Consider the following 11,298-nt stretch of genomic DNA (forward strand, 5'->3'; position numbering starts at 1 on the left):
CCCTGTGGTGAGACCTGCATCGGATGGGGAACACGAGGAGCGCCTAGCCACAGAAAGCTACGTGGATGACAAAGGGGTTGGGGAACGCATTCAGAGGACTGATCCGAACTCGATTGTGCAAACCGTGTCCATTTCAGATCATTTTATCTGGCGTACTGAAGTGCAGCCAGCTGAAAAACAAATCGCGAACTAGGGATCCAGGTACAACAGCTGGCATCGAGTGCTAGCAAAGGCAGACGGATGGACAGACGTGCAATAGAAATGGCACTCAACAGCTGAAAGCCCTCGGATTGGGAGAGTATTCAGCCTCAAAATGGGGCGGGCCACTTTGCTTTCAGGGGCAGGCGCGCAATCTCGACCAGCACAGGTACATGCCAACTGTAGGCGCCTGTCAGCTGAATGCCAGGTACCAGCCCGTGACAGCGGGGACGTGGGGCCGATGGCGTCCTGACAATTGAGCCTTGTTGTGGTGTGTTCGGTGGTGGGGCCGCCTGGAGACGCGGTCGCAGCCAGAAAAATCCCAGATCGCTCAGAGTGCGGGCGCCCGCGCAGCTGGACCCAGCCAACCAATCACGACGCCGCGCTGGCCACTTATCCATGAGGCCACTTGTTACGCTCCTGCAAATTAATCCCCCACGAGCAAAGCCCAGGGCTCCATCCGCGCGCAAAGCAGCGGAACCCAGGCCTGTCCTCTTCAGCCCTCTTCTCCTCGCAACCTCGAGCCCATTTCTTGCCAACCCAGGCATCTCGACGGTAGAGTCCAGAATAGTGGCGTGACGAGAGGGACAGATCATCGCATTCGAGCCGCCTGTCCTTTTTTGTTTCCCTTCTCCGTTCGTTTCGTTCTCCTCATCGTCGCGCCCCCTAGTTCCATGTCACCTTCGGGGAGGAACACCCTTTAATTCGCGACTGCCCACCTTCTACACTCTCATTCAGTCTCATTGCGAATCCACGGGCATCTCCAACATCCGCAGTGACGAGGTCTAAGCCTCTCGTCTAATCATGGCCCGCGCAGCAGCGGCTGCAAAGCCGCCAGCCCGGGCGGCGACGCCTCTAGCCGCGGGCAACAGCAAGGCCGGCAAGGCCAAGTCGAATCGCCCCAATGACTACACCTCGGAGGGCGTCGAGGACAACGATGTGTTTCTGCTGCCCGTCTCCGATTACCAGGTGATGATCGGCATCACCCTGGTGGCCGCCGCCGTCCGCCTCTTCCGGATATACCAACCCACCAGTGTCGTGTTCGACGAAGTCCAGTGCGTCCCCCGTCAATCATCTGCCCGTACCCTCGCGCCCTCGCTGGCACTATTGACTAACAACGCCATTCTCTCGATAGCTTCGGCGGCTTCGCTTCCAAGTACATCAAGGGCCGCTTCTTCATGGACGTCCACCCCCCTCTTGCCAAGCTTCTAATCACCCTTGCTGGCTGGCTAGCCGGCTTCGACGGCGAGTTCGATTTCAAGGAGATTGGGAAGGATTACCTCGAGCCCAAGGTCCCCTACGTCGCCATGCGCATGTTCCCCGCCGTCTGCGGCATCCTCCTGGCCCCGACCATGTTCCTTACCCTCAAGGCTATCGGCTGTCGCACTATCGTCGCCATGGTCGGCGCCTGCCTGATCATATTCGGTAGGCCCTCCTCTATCACGCTTGGCAAGGAGAAATCTATCAGTTGATAAACTATCGGACTTACCAATTCTGCCCCTCGCAGAGAACGGACTGCTCACCCAGGCTCGCCTGATCCTCCTCGACTCGCCCCTCATGATCACGACCGCTTTTACCGCCCTCGCTTTCAGCTCGTTTACGAACCAGCATGAGCAGGGACCCTCCAAGGCATTTGGCCCGAGCTGGTGGTTCTGGCTTGCCATGACCGGTCTGGGTCTCGGCGCGAACTTCAGCATCAAATGGGTCGGCCTTTTCACCATCGCCTGGGTCGGCTCCCTGACCCTTATTCAGCTTTGGGTTCTTTGGGGTGACTACAAGACCGTGACGGTGGTGAGTACATGGAAGCACAAGCGCGGTCGAGTCCATGTGTCGCCCAACGAGTCCATTTTCTAACACATCTCCTTAGCGCCTCTTTGCGAAACACTTCATGGCCCGCGTCCTCTGCCTGATTCTCATTCCGGCCACCTTCTACATGGGAATGTTCGCCATCCACTTTGTGTGCCTTGTCAACCCTGGCGATGGAGACGGTTTCATGAGCTCCGAGTTCCAGTCTACGCTCAACTCCAAAGGCATGCAGGATGTACCTGTCGACGTTCTCATGGGTAGCCGCGTCGCCATCCGCCACCTCAACACCCAGGGCGGTTACCTCCACTCACACCCCCTGATGTACCCCACTGGCAGCAAGCAGCAACAGATCACGCTCTATCCTCACAAGGACGAGAACAACTATTGGGTTTTGGAGAACCAGACCCAGCCGCTCGACCCCAACGGCGTCCAGATCAACGGCACCAACGCCTGGAATAACGTCACGCCTCTGCCCTACATCAAGGACGGCGATGTCCTCCGCCTGTACCACACCCCTACCCACCGCCGCCTCCACTCGCACGACGTCCGGCCTCCTGTCACCGAGGCTGAGTGGCAGAACGAGGTATCGGCTTACGGATACGAGGGTTTCGACGGTGATGCCAACGACTTCTTCCGTGTCGAGATCATCAAGAAGCAGTCTGCCAGCGGTGTCGCCAGGGAGCGTGTTCGGACCATCGAGACCAAGTTCAGACTCATCCACGTCATGACTGGCTGTGCGCTCTTTTCGCACAAGGTCAAGCTCCCCGACTGGGCCTCGGAGCAGCAGGAGGTGACGTGCGCCCGCGGTGGCACCCTGCCCAACAGCATCTGGTATATCGAGGCCAACGAGCACGCGCAGCTCGATGAATCGGCGGAGAAGGTCAACTACCGTAAACCTGGATTCTTCTCCAAATTCGTCGAGCTCAACACGGTCATGTGGAAGACCAATGCCGGCCTCGTCGAGTCGCACGCCTGGGACTCGCGCCCGGACTCCTGGCCCCTGCTCAAGCGCGGCATCAACTTCTGGGGCAAGGACCACCGCCAGATCTACCTGATGGGCAACCCTGTTGTTTGGTACACGTCAACCCTGGCCGTTGTCATTTACGTGCTCTTCAAGGCCATTGCTGTCCTGCGCTGGCAGCGGAGCTGCAACGACTACGGCAACGTCACCTTCAAGAGGTTCGACTACGAGATCGGCTCGTCCGTCCTCGGTTGGGCTCTGCACTACTTCCCCTTCTACCTGATGCAGCGCCAGCTTTTCCTGCACCACTACTTCCCCGCTCTCTACTTTGCGGTTATCGCGTGGTGCCAGGTTATGGACTTCACTCTGACGCGATTCAAGGGCATTGGCCTGCGCGAGAACCCCATGGTTGGCAAGGCCATTGCTGTCGGCTTCCTGTCCATCTCTATCGTTGCCTTCATGCTGTTCCAGCCTCTCGCCTACGGCAACGCCTGGACCAAGAGCGAGTGCAGCCGCGTCAAGCTTTTTAAGGGCTGGGATTGGGACTGCAACGCCTTCCTCGACAACGTGAGTGACCCTCCTCAATCCGTTCCTTCGGCGCAGGTTCCCGCGCATGGGCATTAGATGAAGGGCGAATCTTTTTGCGTCGGTCTGTTATGTTTTTTAGTGGAATTTAGCACGGCATGGGATTTCTTTGTAAGCCATCTAGGACCATGATGGGATTAGTTTGCCATCTACCCTGTCATGTGTCCGTGCTAGCGTCTAGCCTTGCCAATGTGCGCCTCGGCGTGCACATTCTTGCAGTGCCTGGCCCTTCCCAGACAGGCGGAGATCTGTTGATCCCAAGCCTCGTACGAGACATTGTCTGACCATTGGACCACGAACTAACTGTTTTGGTCTAGTACGATGCCTACGCGTCGCTCACCGTCGCTACTCCCTCAGCCGTGGCAACCCCGCAGCAGTCGATAGACGCAAAGGTGGCGCCTCCAGTCATTCCGGCGCAGCAGCAGCAGCAGCAGGAGCAAGCCGCCAACCCACCGGCGCCTCCGCCGGGCATCTCGGGAGCCCCGGACCCAGCTTTCGCTCAGGACGGTTCCGGAGCAGGGCAGCGAGTGCTGTCCCGGGAGGAGCGTGTTGAGTACCGCGACCAGGACGGGAACCTGCTGGACGAGGAGCAGGTCAAGGCGCTCGAGGGCAAGGTGGAGTTCAAGACGCGCTACGAGACGCGCACGCGGGTCGTGGACGAGCAGGGCCGCGAGATTTCGAACCCCGACGACGAGGCAGCCGCCGTCGCCGCCGCCCAGGCAGCCGCTCAAAAGGCGCCCGAGGCCCCGCCGGCTGGTCAAGAGAAGCCCGCGGCGGCCGGTGTGGCGCCGCCGCACCCTGACGTTGAGGGCGCAGCCGAGTCAACTAAGCAGAAGCCCATCAATGTCGACACGCTCGTCAAGGATGACCCGATTGAGCCTAGCCAGGAGGGCAGCAAGGAGAAGGAGCAAAGCAAGGCGAAGCCAGCCAGCGAGGGCAACGAGGCGACCAAGGGCGCCTAGTTTGCTCGGAGACGGGGCAATACACTCCCCTTTGTTTCCATTGCCACATTTCGTTGACTACCACATACCTGATCTCTCAAACACATAAAATCCGGCACCAAAAAAGAAAATCTCTTTTGTCACGTCTTTTTGTATCCATGTATGTTGCGTTTGAGGTGGTGTGGAGTTCCATGATTTGGCCTGGGTGGTGTATGTACCGGGGTTATTTCCACGCTTGAGGGTATCGGCTGTGTTTTTTGCAAGACGACCAAGACGATATAGACACGGACTCCATAATCTCCATTCCAAGTTCACCTCTGGGTTCTGTGGCAAGGAAGACGGGCACGCTGTGGCGCGCTTAAGGGTAGACGGGTGCTAGGCACCTTTGCATGGACCTACGCCTTCTTATACTGCGCGATAATAACACTACGCTTTCGGCACCGTTGTAATGGGGGCGGAAGGCTGCTTGGAGGCTTACTGAGGGGCTCTCGGAGGCAGGTTGGCGGCAGGAAGGCGGCTGGCGGGTCGGATCGTACCAAAGGGAGCCAAGGCAGCTTTCCCTGGAATGGCGATGTCAAACTAGAAGCCAAATGTATTCAATGTCTTCTGTCTTGTTAGTCCCCCGACCTATTTCCAGGGGTTTCTATTTTGGTTGTACCATCCCTCATCGTAGTCGTGAACATCACACGCCCGGCAGACTGACTGATGCCCAGTGTATCGCTGATGCTGGGCCCCATATCAGCCTCGCCGCAGGAGCGAGACTCCCATTCCTTTACCTCTGCCTTCGACCTGACCTGCCCACTGATCATGTATCACGGGATTCTCCACATACTAGGCCCACTCGCCGGGCTTCTCCCTCGCCGTCAGGGGGAGAAAATAACGACACTCAATCGCACAAAGCACCACCCATCCATCCCCTTTCACTCTTCCTCATCGTGCTGCACAAACGGGTTCGCGATCGGCTCGGAGCCGTCGGTCGGGCTGAGGGCGACCAGGAGCGTGCCGCGGATGACGACGAGGCCGAGCGGCCTGCTGGTCTCGTTGCCATCGTCGTCTGTTTTTGCGCGTTTGCGGGGAAGTCAGCAACCAAGACGGGCCCCAGTGGTTGGGGAAGGAAAGGACAAGGGGAAGGGGAAGGGGGGCAGGCAGGCAGGCAGGCAGGCAGGCGGGCAGGTGCGCCCACCTCGCATCGTCTCCTTGACGTCGTCCAGCACCAGGTTCATCAGCGCGTCATAGCCCTTTAGCGTCCCCGTCACTGCGTTTTCGGCTGGAAAGTCAGTTCTGCTTTTGCTCGTCGGTCGTGGGAGAAAGGGGAAGGAGCGGCGAGGGATAGAGGAGAAGTGTGGGTGTGGGTGGTGAAACACCGTACCCTCGCGGCCGCCGTTGAACTTGACCTGCACCTCCTTGTCCATGTACCTGGCCAGGTCCAGGATGTTCTCCTTCTTGGGGCGGTCGCGGTCGCCGCCGCCCGAGTGGTGGTCGCCCCTGCCGCCGCCCGAGTGGCCGTCGCCTCGCCCCCTGCCGCCGCTACCGCCGCCGCGGCCCCTGAACCCGCCGCGGCTTCCTCCTGCGCCTCGTTGGGGCCTGTCTGCCATTGTGTTTGTGTCTCTCTGTTTGCCGCCTGTCGCGGTTTGGTTTTCTTTTTTCTTTTTTTCTGGAAGGTGCAGGTGCGGGGGTGGGTGGGTTGTTGCCTGCCCCCTTGTCGGTCGCGGGGTTGCTGCTGCTACGGCCGGCCTGTCGCGTCAAAGTGTAGCGTCACTATCGGGTCTCGGGGTCTCGTTTGCGTGGTCGGGTGCAAAGGCGGCAGGCAAAGTGCAAGGCAATGGGAAGCTTCAAAGCTTGTCGCGGGAAGGAGCTCGGGTCGGTTGCGGAGCCCTCACCCCACGCTGGAGGCGGCAGAAACTCACCGCCCAGCGCCTGCCGCTTCTGTCTGCCTGCCCGGGTTCAATCCCAAAGCCCCTGCCAGTGTTAGAGGGTCGTCCATTGGCACACTTACACCCATCCTCTCGCACGACAGGCCTGACAACCACTTTTGATCTACCCAACAAAACCTCCAGCTACCAATTTTGATCTACCCAGGCAAAACCTACCACCTTCGTCTACCCAAACCAAACCTACCATTGACGATCAGCTACAACCTAGAGCCCAAGACAGCCCATCACCTCGAGAGCCAGTATTACACCAGCATCATCATCATGTTTGTCCGAACCCACTGGCCCAGCTCTGCCGATGAGAACAGGCGCCCAGAGTCCCAAGATAGCAGCCTGCAACCCCAAAACAACAACCGGCCGACCCTCGTCAGATCCCAGTCGACCCAGACCACAACTCAGCCGCCTCAGACTACCGCAACTCGGTCGACCCAGACCACAACTCAGCCGCCTCAGACCACCGCAACTCGGTCGACCCAGACCACAACTCAGCCGCCTCAGACCACCACAACTCAGCCGACGCAGATCAGGGCCTATCAACCCCATGTCATCCACCAGCAGCTCCCGAGCATCGACGAGATGTTGCATTCGAGCTTTGGAGAGCACTCCGGGATAGATGGTGGCCCGGCCTACCTGGTGCGACGCCCGGCCCAACGCATTGTCCTGACCGAGAGTCAGAGAACGCCCATGTCGGTAGTCGAGCAGGCCCGGGCCTTCTAGATCATGGCCAGCGAGCCGGTCTTGGAGTTCATCGACAGGGCCCGCTATCTCAACTGCTACATCCGCGACGAGTTTACGCGCTTCACCCTATTCTGGAGCGTCTTCGATAGCCTGATGAGCATCACTCCAGACCTACCGAACAACGCCTACGTGAGGAGCCTATTCATCAGCCAGAGAGTGATGAAGCCGAACGGCGATGAGGCCAGTGTCATTCCGTCCTATGTCCCATTTGACTTCCTCATGGGCGTCTTGGCGGTTGCGGCGGAGGAGCCCTGAGCATCTGCAAGTCGAGCCTGGCGAAGGTAAGCAAGTTGACTCCAATGGCTTACAGCTGCTATCAGACACTGACTCGTGCCATCCTAGCAGGGAATATAAGCAAGAGAATCTGGCACTGCCACCATGGCTCCGGGGCAATGATACGGAGCCGCATCTGACGAAGAGGGGGGGAGCACCGCTATGCGAGTTGCACGCTGCCTGTAGCCTTGGGTGTTGCTGCTGCCTTGTTGTCCGGAACACTCTGTTGACTGTTTTTTTTTGGGGCACTTTCTTTCTTTTTGTTCTTGAAGATACCAGAACACCTCCCAAGCACCTAGGCACCTACACATCCTACACAACTAGCCTTACAGACTTAGATACTAGAATGTAGAATAGTGAAAAGCATCAGACATTTCCAACTTTTATCAGTCATTTTATCCACCAAGCTGCCTAGTGACAATGCCTGTAGTGTGTCGCTTTTCTCGCCCTGAACTTCGGATGCTCGTGGTGGGTTACAAACCTGCAGTAATGGATTATGTTCTGCTGTCAGAAGACCAGTTGACGGTGATCTACAGTTGACCCTGATTCCTAGGCGGTACACAAATTGTTCAAACGGGAATCCCAGGAATCGGGTGGAATATCTAGGCTGCCCGCTACACGGTGGCACTGGTAAAGAAAGGCCGAAGCCTCGTTGATTTCCAAGGCCTGGGGTCTCGTCTCCCCGGCAGCCGGGCAGGTCGCTCGCTTGATCCCAAATTCAAAGCGGCAAAGCCCATTCGGCCGTAGGGTGGGGCCTGTTCCGCGGCTGTTTTTGACCAAGGCGGCTCCTCACATTGCCATCAGAATGATCAGATCGCCGTCAGCTCCACCTCAAGTCCTGAACTGGGGCATGGGGTTCGAGACGACCTGACAAGAACAATCTCAGGGCAGGACCGACCCAGACGTCTTGCCCTAGCAGGTTCTCTCCATGAACCAAGCAGTCCTCACTCGCCGGGATATAGCTTGTCTAGCATGGCCTCACTTGAAAGCCTGCACTAGCTCAACTTCTTCTTGTATTCGGCTCGGGCCACTGTTCCTATTCATCCTATTGTCTATTCTCTTCCCTCTTCCGCATCGGAGCGAGCTGCTTGGAGCGCCCGTGCTCGGAGGAGGGCCCAATAGGAAGCACCCAAGCGAGAGTCTTCCTCCGGTTTTCTGCCCTTGCTCTTTTTCTTCACCACCCACAACCTCTTCCCAACCTCCTCCCCACCACAAGAAACACCATCACGAACACTTCCTTCCCATCCCATTCTCCATGGTCCCGTAGCTAACTACTACTCTCTGCCTTGTCACTTTCTGTCTTCTGCTCCCTCCTGACACACTGCGCTGCATATCGTTGATTTCTGGCTGATCAGCCCGGCCTCTTTCTGAGCAGCCCCAATCCTCGCCAGCTCAGCACACCACCTTCGGGGAGGCTTATAGCTTCGCCGCGCCGACATGGAGACCCACGACGGCACGCATCTCGGCGGCCAGGCCGCTGCTGCCCCCTCGTCCCATGCCGAGTTTATGAAGCAGCTCAAGGCCAAGGCCATGTTTGACTCCAACTACAACGGCGGCGCTCGTTTCGACGCCGGCTCTGCCGTGCCGACCGATGGCCACCACCCTGCGGCAAGCCTTGACGCCAACGGCTCTGCCCCTGCGGACAACACCGGAAATGTACAGTCCCCCAACGGCCAGCAGGCCAGCACGGATGCCAACGCCACTCCTACCACCAGCAACGGCAACGGCGGCGCCTTGGATCCCACCACGTCGCCATACACACCTCGGAGGCTGAACCCCCTCAACTTTGCTCCCGATACTGACGAGCTGGCCTCCCCTCCTGCTCGGCAGCCTGTGGGCAGGCTTCCCGGCTCCCAGTCGGTGCCAAACCTGGGCAACCCCAACGCCTTCCAGACCCTTCAGAGCTCCATTGCGAGCCATCAGGCCCAGGCCCAGCAAGAGCAGGCCCGGCACGAGCAGGCCCGGCACGAGCAGGCCCGGCACGAGCAGGCCCGGCAGCTCCAACAGCAGCAAGCCCAGCAAGCCCAGCGGGCCCAGCAGGCCCAGCAGGCCCAGCAGGCCCAGCAGGCCCAGCAGCAGGCCCCGCTGCATGTCCAACAGTATGTGCAGAGTCAGGCACAACAGCAGCTGCACCCGGTGCAGAGCCCGCCGCAGCAGAGCCACCAGTATGCCACGCGCCCGGTCGCGGCTCCTCAGTTCGACGCCCAGTCGAACATGAGCTATGGCGACAGCAATAGTCTGTTCTCCACCGCCAGCCAGAAGACGGAGTCTCCCGAGCCGGTCGCCTACGGCAACGGCAATGACATGGCCGGCGCCCAGAACTACGGCTATCACTACGGCCAGCCCCCGTGCCCGCCGCCTGCCGGTGCCGTGCCCCTGCTCTACAACGGCCCCGGCGTTGCTGGTGTTCAGCAGTTCCAAGGCCCTTTCGTCGCCAACAATGGCCATTTCAACGGAAATGTTAATGATGGCCACGGCTCGCTTGCGGCATACCACGACCCTGGCTACGGCGGCATGACGGGCGGCGCCAGCAACATGGCACTGCAGCACCAGCACCACATGGCTCCCCCCTCGCAGCTCGGGGGCGACGTGATTCCTGAGCACATCCGCTCCCAGCGCTCTGCTCTCCTGAACAATCTGACCTCGTCGCCAAGCGGCCGCCCCACCGTGCAGCAGGCGCTAGATGCCAACAATTTTCCATTCATCGAGACCGCGCGAACCTCGCCCGAGACATGCACCTATGGCGTCGTGAAGTTCAAGAACGTGAGTTGATATACCCAGGGCTTCACGGGAATCTTACCCACTTTTCAGGGCTTGCCATTGACTGCTGATTACCGTCCTCCCCCCGCCGCGGTAGATCCCCTTCGCCACCCGCCGGTCCGAGGTCATTGCCTTCTTGGGCCGCAACTCCAAGATCATCAATGACAACCTCGAACCCGTCCATATCATAATGGAGCGTGTTACTAGCAAGACCATGGATGCATACGTAGAGTTCCTGACTCTCCAAGATGCCATGAAGGCCGTCGACCGGCACCATCAGACGCTGGTCAAGGGACGCCTGAGCCGTCTTGGCGATCGCCCCGTTGAGGTCGAACTTTCGTCGCAGGGAAGCCTGATGGCCGACCTGTTCCCCCTGGCAAAGGGCATCTTCTGGGAGGGCACGCGCCCGACCATCCAGCCCGCCAACTCGTGCGAGCCCTGGAACAACTTCAAGGGCTTCGTCAGCGAGGAGGAGATGACGATGCTCGTCAAGCACGTCGAGGTTCCGCAGCGTGTAAGTGACTGAGCACACGGTCCCCGGGGGCCCCTTATCGCTACACTCCCAAGCATCATTCCAGAGGCTAACGACGAGCTGCCTTCACCGCCGACGCGCGCAGTCCCCCTTCGCGCGCGACTGCCCGCAGCGCCCCTTCGAGTGCATGATCAGCACCTTGCGCAAGCTCCCCTGGCACATGTCGGGCCTCATCTCGCTCCGGCAGCGCCACGCCATCTTCCGCGCGTGCAGCGACCTGATCCGGCTGCTCGCCGCCGCCATGGCCGGCGGCCGGTCCGAGGACCTGCTCAACGAGCAGCTGCGCCGCCGCCTGGTGCACGCCGCCATGTGCTGCCCCGGGTTCACCGTCGTGCAGCGCGACGACATCGCCACGCTCGCCGGCCTCGACGAGGCCAAGAAGCTCGAGTACGGCATGCCTCGCTACGCCAGCTCGTGGACGCACCTGTACGCGCTGTCGCCCAAGCCCAACATGCCGCTGGACGTGATCGAGGTGAGTTTTGTCTCGGGGTCGTCACGCGATGCTCAAGTGACAGTGCACCCTCCCTAACCCTTCCTTTTGCTCCCCCCTCTCTCTCTCTCTCTCTCTCTCTC

General features: G+C 59.5%; 5 protein-coding genes across 5 annotated transcripts in view; 3 read left to right on the forward strand and 2 right to left on the reverse strand.

The window, feature by feature from the left end:
• Positions 1 to 308: 308 nt before the first annotated feature.
• GGTG_04930 (hypothetical protein) lies at positions 309 to 746 on the reverse strand (the record flags this gene model as incomplete). The annotated part of the gene is made up of 1 exon (XM_009222728.1): positions 309 to 746. The coding sequence occupies one exon, from the start codon at positions 744 to 746 to the stop codon at positions 309 to 311; it is 438 nt and encodes a 145-aa protein (XP_009220992.1).
• GGTG_04931 (dolichyl-phosphate-mannose-protein mannosyltransferase 1) lies at positions 673 to 5,184 on the forward strand. Its single transcript, XM_009222729.1, has 5 exons — positions 673 to 1,253; positions 1,334 to 1,623; positions 1,706 to 1,989; positions 2,066 to 3,532; positions 3,868 to 5,184. Exons 1-5 carry the CDS (start codon positions 1,003 to 1,005, stop codon positions 4,510 to 4,512), a joined length of 2,937 nt encoding a protein of 978 aa, XP_009220993.1. The 5' UTR covers positions 673 to 1,002; the 3' UTR covers positions 4,513 to 5,184.
• GGTG_04932 (hypothetical protein) lies at positions 4,990 to 6,362 on the reverse strand. The gene is made up of 3 exons (XM_009222730.1): positions 5,861 to 6,362; positions 5,675 to 5,746; positions 4,990 to 5,545 (listed from the first exon to the last, which is right to left on the reverse strand). Exons 1-3 carry the CDS (start codon positions 6,084 to 6,086, stop codon positions 5,412 to 5,414), a joined length of 432 nt encoding a protein of 143 aa, XP_009220994.1. The 5' UTR covers positions 6,087 to 6,362; the 3' UTR covers positions 4,990 to 5,411.
• A 79-nt stretch (positions 6,363 to 6,441) lies between these two features.
• GGTG_04933 (hypothetical protein) lies at positions 6,442 to 7,833 on the forward strand. Its single transcript, XM_009222731.1, has 2 exons — positions 6,442 to 7,441; positions 7,506 to 7,833. The coding sequence occupies exon 1, from the start codon at positions 6,687 to 6,689 to the stop codon at positions 7,137 to 7,139; it is 453 nt and encodes a 150-aa protein (XP_009220995.1). The 5' UTR covers positions 6,442 to 6,686; the 3' UTR covers positions 7,140 to 7,441; positions 7,506 to 7,833.
• Positions 7,834 to 8,870: 1,037 nt separating this feature from the next.
• GGTG_04934 (hypothetical protein) overlaps positions 8,871 to 11,298 on the forward strand; it is a gene marked incomplete at both ends in the record, with an annotated part of 3,611 nt that continues 1,183 nt past the window's right edge. The window contains 3 exons of the mRNA XM_009222732.1: positions 8,871 to 10,196; positions 10,291 to 10,707; positions 10,811 to 11,197. Of these exons, the coding sequence (XP_009220996.1) occupies positions 8,871 to 10,196; positions 10,291 to 10,707; positions 10,811 to 11,197 (2,130 nt within the window). The remainder of the gene's footprint in view (positions 10,197 to 10,290; positions 10,708 to 10,810; positions 11,198 to 11,298) is intronic.

The sequence above is a fragment of the Gaeumannomyces tritici genome (genome assembly GCF_000145635.1).
Source record: "Gaeumannomyces tritici R3-111a-1 unplaced genomic scaffold supercont2.2, whole genome shotgun sequence".
Taxonomy (NCBI): Eukaryota; Fungi; Ascomycota; class Sordariomycetes; order Magnaporthales; family Magnaporthaceae; genus Gaeumannomyces; species Gaeumannomyces tritici.